Here is a 27,209-nt window from a genome sequence, read left to right on the forward strand (position 1 = left end):
CTTTATATTTTTTTAAATCGCGGATGTCGGCTCTTCCCGTACATCATTATGGAGTTATTGCAATTTTCTCAAAAATGGCTCTAATGATTTTGATAAAATTTTGCATACGTAATATTCAAAGTAATCGCAGTAAAATTGCATTCTTAGTTTTTCTCAAAAAAGTCAAGTCAAATAAAAAAAAAATTATTTAACAAACTAACTAATTTATGTCGGCTCTTCCCCTACATCAATCAAATTTCTTAAAAATGTATATAGAGGCAGCTCTTATAATCTACAAGTAAGCTAACATAAAAGTGCTTTGAACTGCAAGAGCAAGTACGTGCGGCCCCAGTCGTGCATTTTATTTCAGTTAAAATAGAAATTTTTCTTTTTTCATCAGATTTTCAGAAGTCCCCCTTTAAATGTCACCTAAATTTTAAGAGGCATTTATTTTAAAACTTACGGATATTAAATTTCTTTACTACGCAGCCAAATCTGTTAGTTATCAACTTACGCTGGAAGTTCAATTTTCTAGTTTGGAGAGTTCGAAAGTATTTGCTGCCATTAATTTCGTTTTGAAAGTTCTTCTTAAGATGCGTTCCTTTTAAATAATTTATGTATACCTACTGTTATAGAAGTTGTAAGCAGCAGGGGTTAACAATAACCACTTTCGTAAAAGGATTCATTTTACTTTATCATATTTGTGTTTGGAATTTCTATGTTAATCAGTCTGATTTAATTATGAAAGTGGACTAAGTCACTGCTACAAAAAACGATTAAAACTAGCATTCAAATAATTATAATTTACGTGTTTAAAATCATTTGAACGTGAAATTATATTAAATAGACTTGTTTATTACTCCTTCAATTGTTTCGAAAAAGAAATTCAATTGAATCGCTTAAATAAAATAACTAAATTAGTTTTTCTTGACACCATGCATGGACAAGTTTCCATTTGGAAAAGTTGTAGAGTTTTATACGACATTTACCCATTTATGAATCATTTGTCGAATAAATCTTTCGCCTTTTATCTGATCATCCGGTTTACAAATTCTGGAACAAACAAAACCGGGAAGCTTGCCGAAGGATATTGTCTGAAGTCAACCTGTTTGACCCAATAGGTGGAACCTAAGACTGAAACAGTGAAGTGGAAGTGCTACCAGTTTAAATCACAGCATAGTCGAAAAAAGAATACATTCTTTGGAAATGTTTTCTACTTGTGCCTAAACAGTTTGATGAACGAAGTGAAATAAAATAAATCCATAAGGATATTTATTCGAGCATAAATATTGTTCAATCGTAACTCAATATACACGAAAAAATATTCCCCTCATTTGGTAGCTGGGGATAAGTTTTTAAAATCAGTATAAAAGAATGTAACGAACTAAAATTAAAAAAAAAAAAACTTAAAAACAAATAAAATAAAACAAATGATTTATTTTTTTTATTAAAAATATTTATGTAAATATATATATTTTGTTTCTTTTTTATTAACATTAGTTAAAAATAAAATTTAATTAAAAAAATTAAAATTTCTACATAATATATATAAACAAACCGAAAATAAAAATTTGATTTAGACAAAATAAAAAATTATACACTGCTAATGTTGATTTATGCATTATAATTGTCCAGTCATAAATACCATTTTTCATAATTATTATTTACATTTTTATTTAATACAATTTGTCTGAATTGTAAAACGGCGAGTATAAAAAAAAAACAATTGTTAATTGGTGGCAATTCGAGTTGTATTTATATTGCACAGCAATCTGAATATTCATGTTAAAAATATTCACTAGAAATCTGATAATTATTATAAAATTATTGTGCTCTATGTTATAATGTTTTTTTTTTTTGTTGTATTTAAATTGGCAGTGTAATTCTAACTTATAAGCCTGGATACTAATAAAATAGAAGGTGAGTTTCTTTTTTGTTTTCTTTTTTATCGGATAAATAAAGTGGAATTTATGTGAGGATCATATTAAAAAAAAGAGTTCAATTTGAATAACAATTTTCATTTCTTTTCCTAGATAAAGCACGAACCATACTTATTTTTAACAAAAATTACCAAATTATAAAAAAAAACCGACCAGTAATGACATAATACCACAGTCGAAATAAATTATCATTTTTTTTTTCAGTATTAGGACCTATTATTTAAATTTACAGCCACATTTCCTTTTTCCCACAGTCGGAGAATGGGAATGGGAAATTTTATACACAATTTTCCCTTTTCTTGTCAGTTTAAGATATCTCTATTGTTACTTACAGCCCTATTCTGCTATTCGATTCACGTGAATCGGAAGATTTCCATTTTTTTTTTTCAAAGTCAGTTCAACGTATTAAATGATCACGTTTAACTGACTTTGAAAAACTCTAACTTTCGAAAGCAAAGCTTGGATTTTTATTGAAGAGTCGACTTTTGTGATAGGTTCGTCATCCCTTACCTCTTCATTTGAAAATATATTTGAGGCTATAGAATGTTTCTATCATTGCCATTGAAAAGGATATCAACAAATGAGATTCTGAAGCAGGAACTGTGTTTTGGCATTGCTGGCATTGCTATTCGTATCCGCAGCTGGATTTTGCATGTATTATAAAAACATCACTCAGTGCCGATTAGAATAGAAGCTTAATCGAGTTGCGGATAGAATTTTGACAAAGTACATTAGCTTTATCTTAGTGCATGGCTTTATTTGTTGATATTTGGGAAATCCTACTATACTCCAATCAATGGCCACAACACGAAAAATTTAAACGTTGTGTTCAAATTCACATAATTTATCTGTTAAATTTCTGAGAGTTGGGAAAAATTATCTCAGAAGAGAATAATGGAAAGTTTAAAACAGTCAAGAATCTGAAACAAGTCGAACAGTATGGAATCAAGTCAAATGAGGACTTCATACTTGCGTAAGCTATTCAATTCAACAATTACCATAGTTTAATTTTTTTTGATTGCAGAGTATATTAAAAAATATCAGAATGATTGTGTTTAACAATGAAAGCTGAACCAGAATAAGAAGTGAATGTAATCAATTGATCAAATTTTGTTATGGTTTACATAATATTTAAATAACTTAAATGAAAAAATTAATTTTATGAGTTATCACATTTCTCGAAAATACAAGATATTATGGCATAATTTTCTATTTTTACTAGACTTTTGTTTATATGATGTTTGAATTTTGTTATATAAAATTAACTATAACTTGTATTCGTATTATCATATTAATAAGAAAAAGGTGCAAGCTTTAATATGAACTTCATCTTAGCTCTATTCTTCTCTTCGCCACTAATGGTTATCCCCAAAGTCACAACTTGTGATTTTTATTAAGGTGATTATTAATTTTTCACTGGTCGGAATATATTAAAGAGGATTTTATTATAATTTTTGGAAGACCACATTTTCATCATTTTTTAATCTCTATACATAAGTATGCTCACAAAATTATCACTTCATTTACAAACATTTTTAAGTGCTATGAATTTCATCGGAATCAGAATTATGTCTCAAACCTCTTCAAAAAAAAGATCTTATATTCCAGTTAATTTCCACTGAAAAACTAAGAATGGATTCTGTGAGCGATTATTTACATAATTCCAATCAGAATATAATTCGTGGTAGGGTGTGATCGTTTTTGAATTAATACAATTTTCTTTTTATTTTGTTTAGTATTTATGACTAGACATATCTATTATGTATAATATGTTGAAGCTGTTACTAAACTATAAAAGCTTTACATAAATAAATATATAAAATATAATAAAGCACAAAAAATTAAGAAAAAAAAAATAAACAATACTAAAAGAGATTAACTCAAAAAAATTGAGTTGCATTTTTTTTTATAAATCAAAAAGAAAAACAAGAACAAAAAATTACAAAAAAAAAAAAAAAACATTCCTATAAATAATATTTCTCAAAACTAATAAATTGGCTTTAAAACTTAATTGTTAATACGAAAAAAAAAAAATAATAATATTTTTTTGTTTTGCTTTTTTTTTCTCATTAAAGTATACTCGGTTACCTATTTTTATTAATATGTATGTTTTTTTTTGTTTTCTTGTTATTTTGTTAATTTTTTATTAATTTTGAACATTTATAATAAAATCAATGTTCAAATCAGTCGTCGTAATTTATGAATAACAACTTACACGAATTCGATTGTCAACATATTTTTTTTTGAAATTGTCAACAATGTCTGTTTTTTGTTTTATATAATTTTTTTTATGAATTCTAAATTATTTATAGCTACCTAAAATGTACGCGCATTTATTACACAAATATGTTTTTTTTTTTTTTTTTTTTTATGTTTAAAGATAAAATCTTTAGTTCTGTACACCAAAAACGGATGTGCGATAAATCTAAGGGTATGGATCTACTTACATGAAACTATGTGTATTATTAATTTTGATTTTGATTCTTGTTTTTTTTTATGTTTCACTAAAACACGAACATCTAAAATCTTATTTGATGTATCATTGAATTCTATAAACAATTCGTCGTATCTTTTATTGTGGTGTCACTGTTAGTCTCTATTAAAAGTGGCATTTGCGGGTATTTATTAAACTGGGTAAAACGTTCCATAACACACGATGAAGAAAGTCGCGCTTCTGCATCATGATCCCAGCATTCTTCCATTGTGTCACAGATGACACTTAGACCCTGAAAATAATTTTAGAATTTTATACAAATGTTTCAAAGGAAAATAATTTTTAAAAAATATATAACATTTAATTAACTATGTATTAGCTTAGATTTGAAATATAAACTTAGATTATGAGCACCAACTGACTTGCTCTATTGCAAAGTGGCTCTTAAAATAAATGCCTAGGACGGTATCTATTTATTAAAGCCCAAGAGTTTAAAATAAAATGCACGACTAGGTAGCACGAACTTGCTCTTGTAGTTTAAGTACCTTTAAGTTAACTAAAAACAAATAACCATTAACTCTCATTATTTAGAAAATCCTTCATACATAAATTTTAAACAAAATTGGTTTAACTCTATTAACGATTTAGGGGAAGAGCCAACATCGCAGGTTTAAAAAAGGAAATATGTACCATAATTCTATAATTCGCAATTTTTGAGAAAATGTAAACACGCAGTTTTGTTTGCATTAGTTACAGCATTGTGTATATTGAATTTATTAAAAATTGTTAGACCCGTTTTCGAGAAAATTGCAATAAATCAATTTTTATGGTAGGTAGGTACACTTTCTAAAGAAGATACTACAAGAAAAAAAAACAACTTTGGAAACTGCGAAAAAAATCATCCGTTTCAAATTTCAGGAAAATCCGTCCACCCTTTTAGGGTGTAGCTACTTGTACAGATGGACGCACCGACGCACAGCCCGACGAACGTTATGACGAAAACAATTTTTTTGGATTTCTCCATCATCGTAATGTTAGTTTTGATTAAAACCTCGAATTTTTATTTTGACACGAAACCAATACATGCCCTATAGAGCAAGTAAAAATGATATTTTCTAAAATGAATCATGTTACTCATGGTATTTTTTATTCAAAATGCCGTGTTTACTTGTGGTATTCATACATACACAGACTGACCGTCAAAATAATATGTAAAAAAGGAAAATGGAAAAAAACGAAATTAAATAAATCTTATAATGTTTTTTTTTTTTTTTGTTTTAATACTGTTTCGCAAATTCTATACAATAATATCAGACAAATATAACAAAAAATCTTCTTACTCAATCTCGATCGGCATTCTAAGAATACTTAAAAAGAAGATTGTAGAAATCGATGGTATAAGCAAGTGTACAGATTTGGTTTTTAAGTAACATTTAAGTGTATTATTAAAAAAACATACATTTTATATCGAAGTGGTCTCAACTTTTTGTCGGGATCAGGTGGTAGGATTATGTTTCTATAATTAAGCTACCAGCATTACAATTCTACCAAGTTTCAAGATTTTACAATAGTCAGCAGTTTAATGTTGCGAATCCCACAGGCGGATCACTATTTTGAAGAAGAAACGTGGAGAGTTATGATCCCCTCGCTCGCGATCGAGATCATAACAGATCCGAATAAAGGAAAGAGAAGAGATGTTTAGGCCGTGTGTGAATTGCGTTAAATAGTTAACTCCGTTTTTTGTTTGACACTATTGAGGTTAATAAAAAAAATTTCAGCTGTATGGATTATTGTTTAAAATTTTGTCTGCCTTTTTTCTGCCCAAACAAAACCATCTGCAAACAAAATTTAACTCAAATTTAACCAGGTCCCAGAGCCCAATAAATTTTTAACAGCTGAAAATTTTTTATTCACCTCAATAGTGTCAAAAATTTTACACGGTGTTAACTATTTAACGCAATTCACACACGGCCTTAGTGTTCAATATAAATTTAACCAGAACGGTCGTTTGCCACGTTCGGAATGAAAAACATCAAATTTTCGATTATTTTGTATACCTACACCACAAACTTATTTGTCTTCTCTGTACGAAATTATATGTTTTTTGAAGCTCTATATCACAGAAACTACTCATTGCCTACGACCACCAAAAAAAGTCGGACAACTGAGAAAATAACTTTTTATAGAACAATAATGCATGCTGGTACCGAAAGGGTTAAGTTCATTTGTATTGAAAATGAGTAGTTATAAGAGTTCATGCAAAATTCCATCACTAGGGTTTTAACATAGATAAAATCAAGAAGAAAATGAAACTCCCTTTTTTTAAGTTTTGATCTTTTCGTGAAAAAATTGTGGTCTTTAGGTATGAGTACTGTAATCTCCATAATTTTTTTTTGAATTTTAAAAACTAAATTCAATTACTCACTGGGTGTAATCTCCAAGAATCCAAAATGCGGGGACGTAGTTTCTTCCCAACAACTTTGTCTTGAACTTCTTCAAGTGACGGCCGCTGGCCAAGCTGTTAAAATAAAAATACAAAACTTAGAATACAAAAAAAGAATTTTTAATATTTTTAAAATTACCTCAGCTTCAAATGGCAGAGCATATTCTGCAGCAGGTCCATTAACATCGCACCTTGATACCATTTCCCACAGAACCAAGCCGCATGCATAAACATCGATACGTAAAAACGCATCTCGATTGAAATTTATAGCACCTTCGAGTACTTCAGGTGCCATATAACGTCTAGTGCCAACTTGGCCGTGTGTATCTCCACAAGATTTTCCTAAACAAACATTTTTTTTATAGACTTTCTATCAGTCAACTATGGAAGTTTTATACTAACCTGGTTGGAAAATCATAGCTAAACCAAAATCTGCAACGCATGCAGTCAAATCGCTTTTTAGCAAAACATTTTTCGACTTGAAGTCTCGGTGGGCAATGGCTGGCTTAAGACCTTCTGTTTTTGTTGGCAAGATTTCCTCGTGCAAATGCATTAATCCTCTTGCCATAGATTCGGCTATTTTACATAGTTCAGCCCAGGTAAGAGTATGAGCTTTCAAGTAATCACAAAGTGATCCATTTGTATGATATACTGTTATTAGCCATAATTCAGGTTTAATTTTTTCCAAGTGTTTCTCACCACCAAGGAATTCTAAGACGTTCGGATGTTTCATGCGTGGAAGCTTTTATAAAAAAAATAAACAAATAAAGCTTTGACTTAAACTTAAGCTCATATAAACTATTTACTTTATAAATTTCTATTTCTGTATTCCATGAATCTTTTTCTTGCATTGAGAATATTTTAACAGCTACATCTTCGTTGCGAAGTTTTCCTTGCCAAACATCACCAAATCGCCCTCTTGCTTTGAGTTCGAGCAATTCTATTGGTCGGACTGCTAGACACGGCGATGAACTTGTTACTTCAGCTTCGATCTAAACAGAAAAAGAAAAGCATCAAAATGGTTTGAATTTCTTTTTTCAAGTATTTTGCGTACACTTGGTATTTCATTAAACATTCCCTGTTTTCGTTTTTTGTAGACAAATAATCCGGTAAGGAAGATACCAATAAGAACCGATAGAATCACAATGGCTAGTAAAACGTATAAGAAATTTTCGTCTGATGTTTTCTCTTTTGGAACTGAAGAGAAAAGATATTAATATTAATACAATATTTGGATGTGGGATATTTTAAATCAGTTTATACCTTGAGTTGTTGCCTCTGTTGACGTAGGGATCCATTTGTGATCTCTATTACAAAGTGAACCTTTACAACAGCAAAAGTTCATATTGTTACGGGGCTCAGCCGTTGAGATGCACTCTGTTTGATTGCACTCATGGCTGTCAGTGAAGCAGCCTTTCATTGTAATTTTTACTTCAGCTGAAAGTAATAGAAAGAAATGTAATGAAAATTATGTTTGTTGCAGAATAAAAAACAATATTATACAAGAGAACAAAATAAAGTTATTGCGGCATTTTGAGAAAATAAAACCAACCAGCGTATGAATATATCGATAGAGTAGTGTAACAACTAAATTGAACTAAAACCTGAATGACCATTCTCCCGAAACTTAGTCCTTCGTAATACCCTTACCCTAATACAGTAAGTTAGAAACGCAATTAATTGAGACAGCAAATTAATACAATTTCGAACTGCTCTAAGAAGTCACCATTGCTTACAGAATTGCTGATGACTATTACTAAAGCTTTTAATTATTTTTATTTTAATTTAGATTTTTCATAAATTCGATTTTAAAAGACCAAAACACCTTATTTAATAAAAGAATCCAATTGGCTACAGAAGACTTTAAATTTGAAAAACAAATTTGCAACTTTTACTAATGTTAACAAAAAAGTTAAAAAAATGTCATCATAATGTTTTCGAAAAAGAAAAATTGAAGTAACTTTGATTTGGAAATTAAACCCCAAAACTTAGTGACTTACTCGAGGATTTATAGAAGCGGTATATTTAACTGATTAACTTATCCAGAGCTAACCTCTCCACTAAACAACACAACACAACTTTTTTTTCCTAGATAACATTTGAATTCTCTTTCTTAGTTTTTGTTTTTTGTTGGCCCACAGCAAATTTTGAGAGTGGAGTGATAACGAAAACGTGAGTATGTAGTCTTAAAGCCTTATGCGTTCTTATAACAAATTCAAAAGTTTGGCAGCTTTAAATTGCAGCCTTATAAGGTTTTCAGGATAAAAATTTCGCGAGTTTTACATTAATGTGAGTCGGCTAAATTTGTCTCTTTTATTTTCCCTATGCTTGAAGACATCAATCTTGACGATGATTAAAAAATAAAACTCAAAATATAAGCTTTTTTATTCAGCCATATCAGCTCTATTTTGGAAAGTTCTGAATTAAAAAAAAAAAAAAAAAAACAAACAAACAAAAAACAAATTAAAAATTAAAGAGCTTATATCTGGAGTTCTATTGATATTGAGGTATTCAAGCTTAGGGTAAATGTCAAAGCATCAATGTTTATATTAAGAATGTGAATTTGTGTTAATTTAGCCACTCAAATTAATTGGAAAACTCGCGATATTTAATCTCCCGAAAACCATGAATAAGGCTGCGATTTGAAGCTGCCAGACTTTTGAATTCGTTATTAGAACGCATAAGGCTATAAAACTGCATACTCACATTTTGGTTATCAATCCAATCGACTATAATGTTTATAAAATTTTCAATGTATTTTCAATTATGATATACAAAAGGTCTAAAATTTAAAAAAAAACCTCACGGGGTGTTCTATCTTAAATACTTGAAAACAAAATAATTTGCAACAACCTTCGAAGCAACCTAAGTTTCCAATGTCGCTCGAAGTCATTGTTCATGCTACATACAAGTAATCTGTACTTAAGTTTAGCATAAAACACATTTAATTCTTCTAATCATAAACTAATCGTCTTACAATTTAATCTACATACATCATCACTTTCATTTGTGGATTATTGAATACACAAATTATTGTAGGTTGTGTGAATCGAACTTAAGTGTTAGTTGGTTGCGTTAACCCTTAACCAACTATATGCACCCTTTTACAGTTTTTTTGTATTAACTCACAAGAACTTTTGCAGCCTACCTACTTCCTACTTCATTGACGAGATGCATTATTCCTCTAAGAGATTATGTAAGTTTACTTGAGGATCTCGGTTGTATTTGTGTGTTGTTATATTTAGAATCGACCTACTTGCCTGTTTTGTTTTTTTTTTTTTTTACTTTCGTTTCAATGCTGGAAGAAAGTTTATTCTTGTAAAAAGGGAAAATGTATAATCTTAGATTATTGTTAGTTCGTCGCAAAATAACTTACGCAGTTTGTTTTTTTGATCTAATTGTGTAATGTGTACTGTACTGCTCTTTATAGAGTAGTTTTATACCTACAGTAGAGTATACCATAATTTTCTATATTGGTTTATAATTTTCAAAAGTGGAATCAAAGTAACTTCTTTCAGGTCAATATTAGCATTTATGTCTCTTTTAATGGTCTGAAAACTGCCTAAGAAAGGGTACTCAAAACGTGTTTCAATATTTGGTAGATTGCACAACTTAAACAATGTTTGGTTTAGTTTTTTTTTTCAGCTTGAAAAAACGCTTACAAATAATGTAATTTATCACTAAATATTAAGTTTTTCACAGACTTAGTCCAATGTTTAGGATCGTTATCCTGTTGAATTGTCCATTTTAAAGGCATTTGGAAATGTCTCTTAGGCTCCATATGGAAATTACCCACGTGGGGCAATTGGAATGTGACCCGAAAAATAACATAAAGACATTAAAACAAGGTGGGTCTAGTTTTTTGTTTGGGGATGTTTTTCTTGGCATGGTGTGAGACCACTTCATCGGATAGATTATGGACCACCTTAAATACAAGAAAATCCTAAGGGACACAATGCTACCGTATATTGAGGAAGAAATGCCTTTAAAGTGGACATCTCAACAGGATAACAATCCTAAACATACGACTAAGTCTGAAACAATGGCTATCCGCCCAAAAAATTGGTGTTATGGAATTTCCAGGCCAGTCCCCAGATCTAAATTCTCTTGAGAACTTATAGAGTGACGTGGAAAAAGTGATTAATAGACTTGATACTTCAAATTTGGACAAACTTTAGCAGGAATTTCGACGAGCTTGGTACTCAGTACTTGTTTCATCTAATTAACCGCCGATGTTATGCTGTGATTTACAATAAGTGTTGCCCAACCAAATACTAGTTATTTTTTTATAATTGTGTTAAAATTTATGTTATTTTGGTTTTGCGTTTATGAAGTGTGCTATTTATTTTGTCCTAGAAAAACTTGAATTATATTAATGATTTTGTTGTTATTTTTTGTTAGAATTCAATATACCTATTTTTTTTTAATTAATCAAATATTTCTTTGTTCTTACTTCTTCATAAATAAAAGTGCGAAAAACTTTCACTACAGACATTTTTGAGTACATGTGCTATTAACTATGTCGCCACTGTATGTATTTGGTTATGATTTTTTAACATTATACTGACATGGAGATAAAAAAGACGAATATTAGCCCTGTTCATTTGCGAGGTGGCAAAGTACTACTAGTAGTTTACTAGCGATTTTCAATGGAACGCACTTTCAACGAATTCAATACAAATCGTATCTACTCGGGAAGAAAAGCATGAGTAGATGATAGTACTAGATTTTCTCTAATGAGAAGCATTTCGGCTGCCATTTTATGGGCAATTAAGCCTTCCATTTCTGACTCCTGAAAGCTTTAAAAACCTGGAAAACGGACTGAAAACTCGATACAGGGTTTGTAAAACTAATACTTTTTTTTTAAATGTGTGCAGTGCAGGCTGTTTATATTCAACCACTGTCTTCTAGTTTCTGTTGTTTAAAAGGAAAAAATCAAAATCGGAGAACGTGTTAGTTTGGGATAAGAACAGGGCAAATAAAAAAAAAGGGAACACCTACACCTGTCAAGCTATTAAAATACGGGACAGTCCCGGGAAATCCGGGACGGATAGTCACCATACTTATACTTCGCAGTTGGCGCAATTTTTTACTATACTGTACAAATTTCAAAACATTGGCCCGTATGCATAAAAAATAGCAATATGAAATTTATAAGTATAAACTAGGTTTGACATGCACACAATGTGGATAAAAAAGTTCATACTTTACAAATTTTAGAGTAAAAGCATTACCTGTTTTGTATGCATATGACCCATTTTATTGCCTTAGGTACTTATAATGAATCGAACGTTCAACTAAATTCGAGAGTTTTAATTAGCGAACATAGGCTTGAGATAATTCGGATTTCATCTAAAAATTTAATGGTATAGAGATCTGATATCAATTTATTCAAATCGAGATTCAAGTTAGAATTCACAGTTTCTGGGTCTAAACTAAAGCGTTTAAATTGATTTTCGGTTATCATATGTCACCACTTCAATAAACCAAAACGCTCTTTTTGTTAAGTTTAATATATTTTACATAAACCTTTAACAGAAAATGAAACTGGGTAGTTTTGCAATAATCCAGGTACATATTTTCCTATAACGTTTCTTCTAAAACTTCTTAAAAAAAAAATCAAATCAGTAATTATACCAACAAAATATCAGAGTTCATTATGTAAAAATATGTATGTAAATTTATGCTTTGTTTGCAAATTAGTGCAATGCAAAACAGCATTATTAGATTTTCTCTGTTTCAATGTTTCAAGAACATTCATTCCCTCATGTAACTCATAAAATTTCTTGCTTCTAGAAGGACAAAAAATATACAAAAAAAAAACCAGGCAAGTGGGTCGATAATACAAACAGTAGTTGCACACACAGATATAGATGCATGTTAAGTCCCTCAAGTAAACTCGAAGAACAAGAACAATGCAACTCATCAAAGTTACAGTAACCTGCGGTGGTTTTATTTTATTTTTTTTTTTTACTTTTTTTGTTTAAGGGGTAGGTACCTATGTATGTTGGGAAAGGTTTTTTAAAACGCAGCAGGTGCTATCAAAACCACCCTAACCAACCCACTAACACCACTTAAGTGATACCTACCCCACATAATTTTAATTGAAATCCCTTCAAAATATAGACAAAAAATAGAACATATAGAAATGAACATAAGACATACCTGTGGCAGGATCTGTCGACCAAAGGACATAACAACTTGGTGATTTATCCGAGTCGATTTTACATGTTTCCACAACTGGTGTACATTGTGTTGGTGATCTGGTGCAATTCCTTTCATTGTATTGCTCGCATTCAACTTTGGGGCTGTTTATTATTGATCCGCATACAGTTTGAGCTGCAAGGTGAAAAAAAGGGGAAAGAAACTCATATAAATTCAAACTTACTACCAAGCGCACAGTGGTTCAAAAAATTAATCTAGGTGGACAATTTTTTTTTTTAATATTTTTTTTTGTTGAGCATAACAGTAAAATAAAATGCTTAAACTATATATAATAATATGTATATAATGTGTGATTTTTGTGATTTTATTTGTAATACATTTTTTTTTTAGTTTTTTTAACTGTCGAGAGTTGGTGGGGGTGGCGAATTAAAATGTATGTTGTATTGTAAATTGTGTAGTACAAATATTGCAAATTTTATAGAGAATAATTATACAAGAAAATTCTGAAGTATGGAAGATTTGTTCCACATTTGGACAGTAACCAAAAACAAAAAAGCAGTTATCAACACTTTCTGTTTCTCCTGCAGTGATTAGCCTCTTAGAAAATCCTGAAGAGACTTCACCAACTACAGATGAGGATATTTTTTATTTATATGATTCTAGTTCAAGTTTGTTTATTTCTGATAGTTAATTCTAAGTTGAAAATAAAAATCAATGTATGAGAAAGATTTTGTTGGGGTTTTCTTATTTCAAGGTAAAGTAATATTTCAACAAAATGTCCTTAAATTGATTTAATATTCCAAAAATGTATAATAGTGGAGTGCCGTAAGATTTATACTTCGGAATCAAGAGAAAGTCAATGAATTTTTATATAAACTTTGGAAGTGTGTTTTTAATAGCATATAGAAAAATGTTTAATAGTTACAAAAATTAAAAACGCCATTAGTAAAATTACCAGATTTTCAAAAATTGTTTTCAACTGTAGAATGAATAGCTGTGTTCCTTTGGCCTTAAGTATCTACTGCTAAGTACTTCTGGTTGTATTCAACTCCATTTCTTCTATAGAAAAAATGTCTTTGAATGGATTCAGAAGTACTAAAAAGTACTTTGCTGAGCCCAAAGGAACACAGCCAATGATACATAATTTTTTAATATTTACTCAAAAACTATTATTTATAAGCTTTAAAATATCGTTTCAAACAAGTAGATATTTTTGATAGAAAAGTTTTCAGAAGCAAAATTGTAATAACATAAAAGTTACATTTTCCAAAAGTTCGAATGCGGGTAGCGGTCGAGCGACACAAATTGAAATTAAATCACCATAGGTTTACTTCCTTACTGTCTTAGAAAGCATCCGCACAAAGTTTGAGCAAAATCTAAAATGAGACAGCAATTTCGATTGCACGTTTTGATATGGAATGACTCAGTGGTACTAATTTTTCAGTAAATTGTGGTTAAAAATTGTTTAATCGAGAGCGGTAAATTTCTTTTTAAACTTTGTTATTTGAGCTTTTAGTAATGCAGTCCAACACTCGTTATACAGGTTCATTGACTTTCCCTGGATTCCTAGATTTTGACAAATTTTATGCTTTCCGGGGGCTTTTCATCGTAACGTACATAGATGAAATTTTGGCGTAAACGACATTTAAACAAACAAGTTTAAGCGTTTATTTTTAGATAAAACTTAATGAAAAGTTTTGGGAGTTAAGTTCGAAAACACTTATTAAGTCTTGACAAATAGTTAATAGTTACTTGTCTCAAAAAATCAATTGAGTTTTACGGCAGTGGCAGAAATCTGAAGTTTTAAGCCTGAACTACATAGAAACACAAAGTGGAAAAAGTACAAAAAAGTTTCAAATTTATCAAATAAATTTGTTTTTGTTATTTTGTACTTTTGTTTGCTTTTTATACTTTTTTTTGCTTTTGTGTTTCGATGTACATAGTTCTAGCTTTAGACGAAATTTTTTGGAGCATTTAGGCCCAACTATAATAGTCGGAAAAGTGCGTACGTTGACGTACGAAAATTCCCAAATACATGCAAATCAGATGTCACAGCCATAATAGCGGATTGCTCGGTTTCGTTTAGTTTTGTTTTCGGACTTTCCTTTCTCAATTTGAGTCCGCAAATTTGACATTTCTCAAAAAAGAAAAAACTTATAATGAAAGTTAAGTGAATTCAGTTTTGTGTGTTTCACAAAACATTTATAAGTTTTTTTCTATTTTATCAAATAAACTTATTTAAAATATTATAAAAAAGATTTAGGGCCAATTTTTCAATAGTCAGTTAAACAGTCAGTTAGTACTTATTCCTCAGATATAGCAAAAATCATTTTTTCAACAGGCAGATATAGCTATTCCTAGGAATAAAACTATCTGCTTCTTTCAGAGATGAATAAAAATTATTCTAAGGAATAATTTCCACACAAATTTTGTTTCAATTGTCAAAGCTACTTTGAAAGAATTTTGACAAAAAATTCAGAGGAACACAAGAAAACAAAAACAATTATAAATAAAAACGACGTTTAATTTTGAATATTTTTGAATTTGACAATTATTTTTTGTTATTCTGTAGAATAAATTATTCTTGATTGAAAAATTCAATGTTGTTATCTGGTTGTTTATGAGCCTGATAACTTTATACGTCGAACAGTTAACTGACTGTTTATTAGAAGATTGAAAAATCGGCTCTTAGTGTGATAAATTTCTGCCCACCACTGCCAAGAATATGAAATGCCTGGAAACGAAAACCCTAAATAGGATAACTATTTTGTTTAGGTATCATTGCTGATTTCTCTGGTACACCAAAATTAATTATCATACAAAATAAATCTTAATCGATTAAAATGTGTTTTTTCTATTTAATTTTTGTAAGTATGAAAAAAAATGAAACATGAATTCTCGAAACCAAAACAACTTGAAATAATAATGCTTGCGTTCTGTTAAAACAATTATGACAATCGGAAAGAAAGGTTGTGACATTAGCTTCCGTTGCCGTCCGTCTATTATAGTTGGGCCTTTATACTGACTCTTTTGGCCGAAACTTTGTAAAAACGTTAAATAAAAAAAAAAAATAAAAATGGAGTATCGAGTATTTATTGAGACAAAGCGATTGCCGTTAAGTTTTTGAAAATCGATCGAGTTTAACGGCAGTGGCAGAAATCCAAAGACCAGCAATTAAATTGTCTGCAAAGTTCAGGGTCATTCATTACATTGCAATACTATTATTATTATTATTACTATACTTTATTAACATATAATTAAAATTACATGATAATATAAATAAATTGCACGACTGGGGTCGCACGTACTTGCTCTAATGCTTAAAGTGACTTTAATGTCACAGCTTTTTATTCAAGAAAATTAGGGAAAATAAAAAAAAATAAAAAATAAAATCTGTTTTTTATAATGAATTAAACACCGTTTTAAATGATCTTTTACAAAAAAAAAAAACAAGTATGTCAGTTTATTTCTTGTATAAAAAGGAATTTTTAGAAAAAAATTTTCCAAAATCGTTAGAGCCGTTTAAAATAAATAATTTCTTATATATAAACAATTTCTAAAATTAAAAAAAAAAAAGTTGATATGCCATTTTGAAGAAAAAATTAATTTACATATAAAAACGAAATTTCAAAATTTTTCACAAACCCGTTTTCAAAAAATTGATTTTTCAAAAAAAAAAATTTCAAATATTTTTTAAAAATCCCAAAATGTGTTTTTTGAAAATTTTCTAAAATCTTAATACTACTTTTTTAATTATATTTAGTTGAACGCTTTTGTATAAAAATTTTCGTTGAAATCGGGTTAGTCTTGTACGAGATATTCATAGATAAAAAAAACGTTCTATGACAGGTACCGTTAATAACGGTAAAAAATTTTTTTTTTTTATTTCGAAAGTATCTTATGTATTATACTATACACAAAAATTTTAATCAAAATCGTTAGAGTCGTTTTCGATAAAAATGTACTTTTCTATTTCCGTTATGTGGCAGGTACCGTAAGTTTTGGTCATAAAAAAAAAAATTTCAATTTCTCCTCTAGGGAATCACCAAAAACTGCTTACTACCAAGTTTGAAGAAAATCGCTCCATTAGTTTAGGCTGCAGCTCCAGGTACTTACAGACGGACAGACAGACAGAATTGCCGGACCCACTTTTTTGGCATTCTCCATCATCGTAATGTCATGTAAAATTGAATCCTAAACTTGCCCTATAGTACCTATATTGTAAGTAAAAAGTTTGACGAACCTAGCTGGGGAGACTATTGGTTCTATGGTCATTTATTAATTAAATCAAAATATTAGTAGAAGCTAACAATTCAGCGATAAGCTCAATATTGGTACATATAGGGTCTTTTAATATCTCATAGGAGTTTTTATTTTTAAATAACTTTTGTATGATGGGGGTTGTTAAAGAGCAGTTTTCTAAGATGTGTACTAAATCCAGAGTTGTATTGCAGGAGTCACAAATTAAAGGGTTGCTTTTTGTGAGAAGGTGTTGATGAGAGGCAACAGTATGTCCAAGTCTGAGACGAACGAAGTTAGATATCTTAGACTTCGCAATATCTGTGGGGTAGATAGGTTTTATCCTTTCAGGATTCACTTTTTTATAATCGTGATGGTAGAGGCTCCAATCATGTTTCATTGCAATAGATCCCATCTATTATTCTTTTTTTTTTTCTAAGCAAAAAACTATCATTTTTCATGGAATGCTCCTACGGCACTCCACTTTAAAAGAATAACTTTGTAATATAAATGTTTTATTCTCAACTTAATTTGAGAATTAATATTTTTAGCCAAGTTAACATAGAAATGTCGAAAATTTAAACTTAAGATAATGACCTGATGGGTCGTTAACAATAAAAATAATAATTTTATCCACCTAGATTCTTAATTTTAACCACTGTTAAAATCACTTTGCCACTCTGCTCAGCTCAGCAGTTAGCAGCAGCACAAAAAGAAAGCCCATTGGGCGCAATAAATTCCATATAATGTAAAAAAAATCCTCTATACTAAATACTACTTACCCACAAACACCAACAACAGCATTACAACCAGGCAATCGATTTTTCCCATTTTTTTTCCTCCTAGTTTTCCTTTTTTTTACAACAAAAAAAAAAAACAAAAAAATCAACAAACTTGGAGTTACAACTCGCGCAGAGTAGATATCAAGAATTTATGTTTTTTCGACCCAAACGACGACGATACAAAGAAAACGTAAGGAAATATAGCAAAATGGATATAATATGAATAAAAAAAAGGGCAGCAGGTCAAAAGCGCGCGGGTACAAATTTTTCTTAGATTCAATTCGAATTTGATTTGATTTCGATCTTAATTTAAACTCGGATTAAACTTTCTTTATGGAATCAAGATTGAGTGGGCGTTCGAGATACTTTAGCTCTGTCCAGCTTTTTTGTGGCCACTCTTCTTCTTCCCAAAACAGATGGCAGCAGTAACAACAGACAAGACAAAAGTTAGGAAAAAAAATCTATTTATAATTTTTCTTTGCTTCTATTGGATTTATTTGTGGATGGCAAAGAAAAAGATGATGACTTTTTGTAGGATCTGTTTTAGTCAATAACATGTTGATTTGAATCCAACTTTTTTTTTTTTGCAATTTCTTTCAAATTTAAATACAAATTTATTTTGAAATATGTTTGATTTTGATTTGTGTGGAAGAAAAAAGTTTTTTTTTTTTCTTTTGTTCTCAGTCACATCGAAAAAATCATGAAGAAAAAAAAAATAAAAACAAAAACATTCCCTAGAGCACTTCTCCTCTGCACTGGGAGGAGGGATTCACTAAAGAATTTTTATTTTTTCACAGTTTCACACTGAATTATCGTCTTTGTTTTTAACATTTTTCTATTTATTAAATAGTTTTTTATGTTTTGTAGATAATTTTGATGGAATTTATTAAATTTTTATTGAGTTTTGAGTTGAAAATTTTCGTCCGTGATTACTTTTCAGATACTTTCTTCTTTCGAATTTAGTTATAAGGGGACATTTTGGATTCTTTTTTATTTTTATACAAGCGTTGTGTTGCGACAGTGGGTTTTTTTTTTTTGGTGCGATGACGGAATGGATCGCGTGCAAATAGCGATGAGGTGCCTTGGGGTACGGTGAATGGATTGACGTTTTAAGGGTATGTTTGCACTTGGTAGGATTTATTTTGTTTTTGTATTTTCTTAATATTTTTTTTTTTAGCAAATAGAAAAGGTTTTTTTTTTAAGCCTAGTACGCAGATCGCGCTAAAATTTATCTTTCATACAAATTTCCTCCAAAGATAAATTTTAGTGAGGATTTTTAGCCAGGTAGTACGCAGTTCACGCGCTAAATTCGAATTCTCATCTACTACTTTTACAAAAAGTCTCCACTCAATTTAGCTCGCGAAATAATGCTCAGCGCATTTTTTCACAGATAAATTTAGACATTTTTGTGGTTGTTGTTGTTGCTGCAAGGAATAAGAGGCAAAAAAAACCTTGAAATATATAAAAGAAGAGGAATAAAACAAAATGAGAGCGTAAAAAAGGTATTCTGCAGGTAAAAAAAATATGTAATGTTATATTAGGTGTGTTTTTTATTACCACCGGTCTTAACTGGACAAAAAAAACGCAGTCGGGGCTAAGCAATTTACATGTTAAATACAACAACACTTTAGCCCCTTGGGCTTAGTTGCTTAGCCCGGAGAATTCTTTGGGCTTAACTTTTTGAAGAGTTTTAAATCTGTGCTACCAAACCATAAATTGTTTAGAATTTGTTTAGAAACGTCAAAACTGACGTTTGAAATGACAAAATAAAATAAAAAAAAAAATAAAAAAAAGAATTTAATTTTTTTTTTTTAAACTGAAAACAAAATCTTCAAAAACTAATTACATCTTGATGTTGGAGGTGTTCTTGCATTTTTTTCATATCTGGAAAGTCTCCAGGTGATATTTGATGTTCTCGCTGTAACCTATCATAAATTTGTTCCAGATTCTTAATCAAATCTTTCTTTTTGCTATCCTTTCCAAACATCGAAGGCATGTCTTTCCTCAGCTCGGCGATCATATAAGCATACCCAACTAGCACAACAGCTTCTATAAATTGAGATCTCGCAGGTACTACTTTTTATACAGCTTGTATTGAGCTTGCTTCAGAATTTAATTGCTTATAGAAGTTTGAACTTGTTTAACAACTTCTAATAAGTTGTTTAAATACTGTTAAAGAAACTTAAAAGAAAAAAGATTGTTTTTCGGAAAAGCCTGCTTAGTGAATTTATAGAAGCTTTACAGAAATTACCAAGTTAGTATTAGATTTTTGGTTTTGATATTGAATAATCTAGCTCGGACACTTTTTGGTTTTGACATTGAATAATTTAGCTCAGACATTTTTTTTTTGACATTTCTGCTATTTGAACTGGTTAAGTTTTTGATTTCATTAATGAATATACTAGGATGGCCGAGTGGGTTGAGTGGCGGACTGCCACCAAGTAGGTACGAAGTTCGATTCCTGGGTGTGGTAAAAAAATTATATACTTTTAAAATTATTATCAATAGATCGACTAAAAACTAATGGAATAATATATATAATTTCAGGTCAAAAGATAAAATTCATGATTTAAAATCAAATAAAAACCAGTTAAAAAAGAATTCTTTTTTGTTTTTGTAATTGTTTTTTTAATTTCGATAAGACATGTATTAAAGAGCTATACAAGCTCTTCCGAAGCTATCTGTCAAATCTCAAAGCTTCGATAGAGCTTCGGTAAAGCTTCGTTTAAAATCCTTATAGACGGTCAAACTTGTATAACGTTCTCCTTTTTCCATGCCCAACAACCTTACTAAAGTTTAAAAGAAGCTGAATTGTAGCTTTTGTAATACCTTAACCGAAGCTGAAATGTTAGTTGGGATAAGCCTTTGCTAAGCGGGCACGTTTAATCAAATCGTTGCATCAATGCTCCATAAACCCTTATCAACTGCTGGTGGTCAATCATATCAGCTTTGTTGAGTATAATACGGATTTAATAGTCGTGTCCTCTCAGAGCCTCGATAGCTCGACGGAATTCGTCAGAAATATCCAATTTTTGAGCATCGAAGAGTAGTATAATACCATCAACTCTCTTAGCAAACCATTCTAAAAACCCCGTAAAATGTAAGCTGGTATAAGTAAATGAAACTGTGATTCAGCCGTTATTTTTAAATTTAAATTTATCTTGGCTTTTAGCGAACGCGTGTAGAGATAAAAATTGTCAAGATAAAATTTAGTTTAGCGCGATCTGCATACTGGACTTTAACAAAAGAATAAACCCAGCAAACGTTGAAGTACAGAACTAACCGATAAAATAAGTAGATATAATGGCCAGTTGTACCAATATTTAATCCGTGGTTCAGAAACTTTTATCTTCTTAAAGGCTTGGCCATACCGAAGTACATGCGCTAGCGAACGGTACGGGTACTTGTATGAAAAAAATTCCAAACTGACACATCAACGTTCAGAGATGTGTAATTTTTTTCATACAATTACCCGTACCGCTACCGCATGTACCCTTCGGTGTGGCTAAAGGCTTGGCCACACCGGAGGGTACGCGGTAGAGGTACAGGTAACGGTACGGGTATTTGTATGGAAAAAATTCCAAACTGACACATCAACGTTCGGGTGTGGAATTTTTTTAATACAAATATCGTTGCCGCTACCCGTTTCGCTACCGCGTACCCTCCGGTGTGGCCAAGCCTTAAGCCTTTAAATCGATAAGAAAACTGAGGTTTAGCACTGGTTTAAGGTCCATTATATGCAGGGTTGTAAAGGAATACAATCTTTTTGTGAATGCATCGTTTAAAAATCAGTTACACAATTGAATAAAAAGATTATATTCATTAACTTATATTTGAGACATAGGCCTAGTACGCAGCTGAAGCGAAACTAAATTTTCCATACAAAATTTCGTTAACGAAATCCTAAACGGAAAATTTCGTTTTTCAGTACTCAGCTCTAGCGAAAAATTGGAGAGTTTTCATGCATTTGTCACTTATTTTTTACTATTCTGTGCATTTTTCTTGACTCCAAGAGCAGTGTTGACGGTTTTTCACTTTTAATTCATTTATTTCTAGCTTTAAAAATTATTTTCTGTTGATTTTTCTTGATTTTAAATTTTTTTTTAATTTCGACTTTGGAGACTTGAAAATTTTTCGTTTCGCATCAGCAGCGTACTAGGCTTCAACAAAAAATTTCGTTCAACTTTTCGTTCTGCAATACGCTCTGTTCGATACAACGAAATTTAAAATTCTCCACTTCTTTTTCACACACAAACAATTGCCGGGGGCATTGACCTATTATATATGGACTGCCAGTTCCTCCTCGTTTCCATACAAAATTTTTGAAAACGTGGTTCAATCATTACTAGCGCCTGTGGAAGAAAGCGGTAAATAGAACTCAGTTAGCGTAGCGACATCTTCCGGCAGATCGCTTGAACTACCATTTTTGTGCATAGAAACTATGGCCATCTACATTTTGTTTGCTGTACAAATCAGTAGCATCTGTCTTTTTTGAAGTCTACTTTTTGACGTATTGGAAGAACGAAGAATTCTTTCAGTTTTCAGAAAAAAAGTATGTATTTTAAAATGTTTGTGCTAAGAAAAATGTGCAATGAATCATTATGGAAAAAGGTTTTTATTTAAATTCATTAATATTTGAAAGTTATTAAAAATTAGAATTAAATCGTTCAGCCCAAATAATTTTTTCCTTTTTGTTTTTTTTTTTTCAGATGCAAATTTATCACCTATGGAATCGTGTTGGATGGAAGAAGGGCCAAATGCCCCGCAAACTAGACAGCTCCTGGATCTTTCCCAAAAATAATGACAACATACTTTTTTGCCAGACGATTGATGTCGATAATAGAGCCCACAGACTGTTTTAGGGTTGCTCTATCCAAAGATAAAGAGTTCCTAAGCACGATAAGGCACACAGGAGAGGGCAACATTTATAATGTTAGCGCATTGATTGACTGTCTTAAATCAGCCCAGAACTGTGTTCAAATGCTACGCCAAACTGCCGTGTTCCAACCAAAAGCTCTGTCGGTGAATTGTTTTGACAATGAATACGGACACTATCCAAGTAAATATCGGTTGCTCATTTGGGCTGCTCTCCTCGATGTACCCTGCAACAAGTCAAAATTTTCAGAAATAGTCAAAATGGGAACTCACTCAACAGCTGTTGCATTAAATGCCAGCCTAAAGTTGAAAGATTCAACAGCCAGGCGTTATCTCATAAAAATTTTCTCATGTCTTGGTCATTGGTCGAAGATCTTTGGCATAAGTGACTTTGTCCCGGAATTCATCTTTCCATTTGTGAAGATTTTCTCCAACAGTCTTACTGTTTGCTTTGAAATTATTGCTACAATTCTAACGAATCAATGCCAGTTGTGGTTTGAGTTTCATCCATTGGAGCCCCAAAACTATTTGGGAATGTGTGAAAATATCCTAAATCACTTTGATCCTCAGTTGGTGAAATTCTATTCCAAAACTCAAGTTACAGCGAAAGAATATGCTTGGTCGGTTATATCAAATGGATTCTCTGAGATTCTAGATGAAGAGGCAATGGAAATCGAGTTAACATTAGCCGAAGAACACATCAAAGATCAGGACTTGGAATTAATTTCACATAAATATGAAATTGATGATATTTTAAGTGAAGCCGATTACCAACCAATGAGGAATAGTTTAGAAATACGATAAACAAAATCAATGACGGAAAGAAAAAACTTAAGAATGACTTAGAACTTGTAATTATTTATACCTATATAATTTCATGATTTTAAGTTTAACTATAAACTTTTTTTATTTGAAGATACTTCGAGATGATGTAAAAAGTCAAGTAGATGATGGAAAGTTATCGGCTCGTGGTTTAAGTGAAGTGGAATCTTCAATTAGAGATCTAGAACGAGAATTTCAATCTGCACTCAAATGCGAATCATAACGATGGCGCTCCTGATTTAAATATAATTTTTTTTTAACATGCATTTTTTATTTTATTTATATATCTTTTAAATTGTATATTTCAAAAAAATATTAGAATACAAAAACATATTTTTAAAACAAAGTCATACAAAATTTGAGCCCTTAATTAAATGCTTTAAAAATGATTGAAATATTCTAAAAATTGTAAGTTCCAATTTATTATATTAACTAACTTTTATTAAAAAAAATAAATAAATATTACAATAACATTTCAAGGTATACTTGATTCTCCTCCTTTTCTCTTTGTACCCCCAAGTGATTTGACTCCCGTCATTACTGGTACTTTAAAAGCTGCTTTTCGAACCTCAGCAACGGCATCTAGTAATTTTTTTGGTTCAGTTAGAAACCAAATCCAAAGCAACTGACCATTGTGCAACAAGGCATCATTGCTCTGAAACAAATTATTAATTTAAAGTTTATGGTCTAAACAAAATTAAAAAATGTACCATTTTTTCATGAATATTCTCCTGGAATTGAGAACGCAAATGCCGAAAATCAATTTCAAAATGTTTCTTATTCATTTTTGCATTGAAAATTGGTTTGAGTAAGTTTATTTGTTCGAACATGGCCAATTTAACAGGACTTTCATACACATAAGGCTTCAAGATGTTCTCAATTCGATTGCTAAAAATATCATTTTAAAGCTTATCATACAAAATACGAGTATTATTGAAAACTTACAGTTCATTGATTAAATCTAAAACAGACGTATAAGGTTTCTTATTTATCAATGCATTCAAAGCATATTTCAAAAGCCTTCCAAACTTTTCATATTCATACAAACAAGCTTTTGTACATTTTCATTGCATATTTAATTCATCCGAGTTACTAAATCGGTTACGATTTTTTTCCAAATCCAATTGTGTAGTTATCCATATGAGTTCGGCATTCGTAAGTGCATCGGATACAGTTTTTGTAAGCATTTTAACATTCTCAAGTCTCTTGTAGGCTCGGTTGAGTTTTTCTTTTGTATTTTCATAAAGAATAAGCTCCATTTGTTGCTGAGAACGTTGTTTCTGCATCATTTAGAATAGTTTTGTTAGTGCAATTAAAGTGATGATTGTTAATCATTTCTAATTCTCGAGTTTCTTTTCTGAAAATAAATTTGTTTAGAGACTAAATTTTTAAATACAAATTTTAAAATTATTACTTCATATCCGAAATACTGACAATGTGCATTTTAATGATGTCAAGATTATCAATCATCGAATGGGTGGCCCTCGATTTAGCTTTGTCTTTAATAAATTTTTCCATAAAACTTAGGTTTCTAAAAAAAATTTAAGATTATCTTATATTTATTTTTTTTTAAATTTTTTGATTTTAACTTATGTATACTCACAGCTTCCGAATAGTTTCTAGCTGAGAAGATATTTCTTGAATTTCTTGATGATTTTCTTCCAGTTCTACAAAATAATCGATGGGAATAAAATGTTTTACAATTAATGAATGAATTGGTGGATGAAGATTTTTTTAAGAGTAGGAATAAAACAATTTGCTTAATGTAGTCGGTGCAGGTTTTGTGATATAATTAGTAGAATTTTTTCGTCGATGAATCCAGGATCGGTTTTTTCATTTCGATACAGAAAATATTTTGAACTTCCCTATTTTTTAGAAATCTTCCACTAGACGACATTGTTCCGGAAAGAGGACGATGTGATTTACTTGGTTGAATAAACAAGGTGCTGTTCGCTATGAGCTCCCACGAATATTTAATTTAATTGGAAAAGAAGAAAGTCGCAGAATAGAATAAATCCATCCGAAATTTTTTACAGCAACCAATGCTTTTCGAGTAAAAGCGAGAACATAAAGTGCAACCATAATCTAATAGAGGGAATGAATTTTGGATTTTTATAAGAGAATCTCAGAAATTATGACTTACCTATTTTTTCCGACGAGTTTCCTCTTAAAGTTCAACTTCAGAAAAATTCAACAAATTTCCAAGATTCTTGATTCTTCTTTAGTCTTTCACAGACATCAAAGCCCAAGACCTTTGATTTTGCTCACAGGGAGGTTAACGAAGAGAGCATTGATTTTTGACATAGGCAAGATTGTTTGTTTATTGGGCTTAGTCATGCCAGCTTCTAGTTTGGTAACAATTTTGTTATGACTTATGAGCTATGCCAGCTGAACATTCAAAGAAAGTTTCCTTTTTAACTGAAATTCAAGTAAAAAAATGAAAAATATTTAAAGGAGAATGCAAGTTAAAAAACATGATGTGGAGAAAACTATTTTGAAGTAGGTACTCTTCACATTCTGCACCATAGGTCTGCTGAGGGAATAATTATTGAATTTATTCTTCCTTCTTCTGGAATGCAAGGAAGTGAATTTATGGCTAGCAGTAAGGGCAATCGATTGTTTTTTTTTTCAAGGAGATTGTCCATTTTTGTCAAATGGTTTTCTGAAATGAAAGAATAGAATAAAAATTTAAATTATAAAACTTGGAATAAAATTGTGAAAAGAATATATTAATATATTTTTAATTTTTTGTTACCTTTTTATTCTTGGGAAACATAAAATTTTTGCAAACAATTAAATTGTTTTTTTTTTTTTTTGACAAGCAAAAGTCACAAAACTAGGTGTCAAATTACTATTTCCCGCTACCCTACCAAGGGGCGCCACCATAGCTTGAACCTGGTCCTGGCAGTCCATATATAATAGGTCAATGGCCGGGGGCATTTGTATGCGGAAAAATTACATTTGAGTCTTTTGTTTGTTTTTGTTGTTCATTTTGTCATTGCATGCCTTTTTAAGGTGCGTGTTTGCATTTTTTTGTATTAGCTGCGTTCCTTTGGAAATATTTATCTACTTTTTAGTACTTAAAGCTGCTTTGAACTACTTTTTCAGTATAGCAAAGTAGATCAAAGTAGTTTTAAGTACTAAAAAGTAGATAAATATTTCCAAAGGAACGCCTTTTAAAGTTGTTAAACAAGTTCAAACTTTTATAAGCACTTAAATCATTGACCTATTATATATGGACTGCCAGAACCAGGTTCAAGCTATGGTGGCGCCGCTTGGTAGGGCAGCGGGAAATAGTAATTTGACATCTAGTTTTGTGACTAGATGTCAAATATTAAAAAAAAAGCTGTATACAAGCTCTATAAAGGCTTGGCCACACCGAAGGGTACATACGGTAGCGGTACGGGTAATTGTATGAAAAAAATTCCACATCTGAACGTTGATGTGTCAGTTTTGAATTTTTTTCATACAAGTACCCGTACCGCTACCGCATGTACCCTTCGGTGTGGCCAAGCCTTAAAAGCTTTTAC

At 30.8% G+C, this 27,209-nt stretch overlaps 2 protein-coding genes and 1 long non-coding RNA gene across 7 annotated transcripts; 1 reads left to right on the forward strand and 2 right to left on the reverse strand.

Moving 5' to 3' along the window:
* Window positions 1–4,182: 4,182 nt before the first annotated feature.
* LOC129914128 (activin receptor type-2A) lies at window positions 4,183–18,963 on the reverse strand. The gene is made up of 9 exons (XM_055993198.1): window positions 17,983–18,963; window positions 12,962–13,135; window positions 8,060–8,233; window positions 7,851–7,993; window positions 7,603–7,788; window positions 7,199–7,538; window positions 6,936–7,138; window positions 6,779–6,871; window positions 4,183–4,645 (listed from the first exon to the last, which is right to left on the reverse strand). Exons 1-9 carry the CDS (start codon window positions 18,029–18,031, stop codon window positions 4,469–4,471), a joined length of 1,539 nt encoding a protein of 512 aa, XP_055849173.1. The 5' UTR covers window positions 18,032–18,963; the 3' UTR covers window positions 4,183–4,468.
* A 3,331-nt stretch (window positions 18,964–22,294) lies between these two features.
* LOC129915846 (TBC1 domain family member 31-like) lies at window positions 22,295–23,888 on the forward strand. 2 transcript variants are annotated; one of them, XM_055995537.1, is made up of 3 exons: window positions 22,295–22,534; window positions 22,692–23,708; window positions 23,774–23,888. In XM_055995537.1, the coding sequence occupies exon 2, from the start codon at window positions 22,783–22,785 to the stop codon at window positions 23,659–23,661; it is 879 nt and encodes a 292-aa protein (XP_055851512.1). In that variant the 5' UTR covers window positions 22,295–22,534; window positions 22,692–22,782; the 3' UTR covers window positions 23,662–23,708; window positions 23,774–23,888. The 2 variants fall into 2 exon arrangements, with proteins under 2 accessions (XP_055851512.1, XP_055851511.1); XM_055995536.1 differs by having other exon boundaries at window positions 22,296–22,593.
* A 324-nt stretch (window positions 23,889–24,212) lies between these two features.
* On the reverse strand, window positions 24,213–26,536 carry LOC129915847 (uncharacterized). 4 transcript variants are annotated; one of them, XR_008772379.1, is made up of 8 exons: window positions 26,435–26,535; window positions 26,203–26,341; window positions 25,823–26,097; window positions 25,283–25,764; window positions 25,094–25,210; window positions 24,625–25,036; window positions 24,390–24,567; window positions 24,213–24,334 (listed from the first exon to the last, which is right to left on the reverse strand). It is a non-coding gene; the product is annotated as an uncharacterized LOC129915847 (long non-coding RNA). The 4 variants fall into 4 exon arrangements; XR_008772378.1 differs by having other exon boundaries at window positions 26,187–26,341; XR_008772380.1 differs by having other exon boundaries at window positions 25,094–25,231; window positions 25,823–26,341; window positions 26,435–26,536.
* Window positions 26,537–27,209: the final 673 nt, after the last annotated feature.

The sequence above is a fragment of the Episyrphus balteatus genome, chromosome 3 (genome assembly GCF_945859705.1).
Source record: "Episyrphus balteatus chromosome 3, idEpiBalt1.1, whole genome shotgun sequence".
Taxonomy (NCBI): Eukaryota; Metazoa; Arthropoda; class Insecta; order Diptera; family Syrphidae; genus Episyrphus; species Episyrphus balteatus.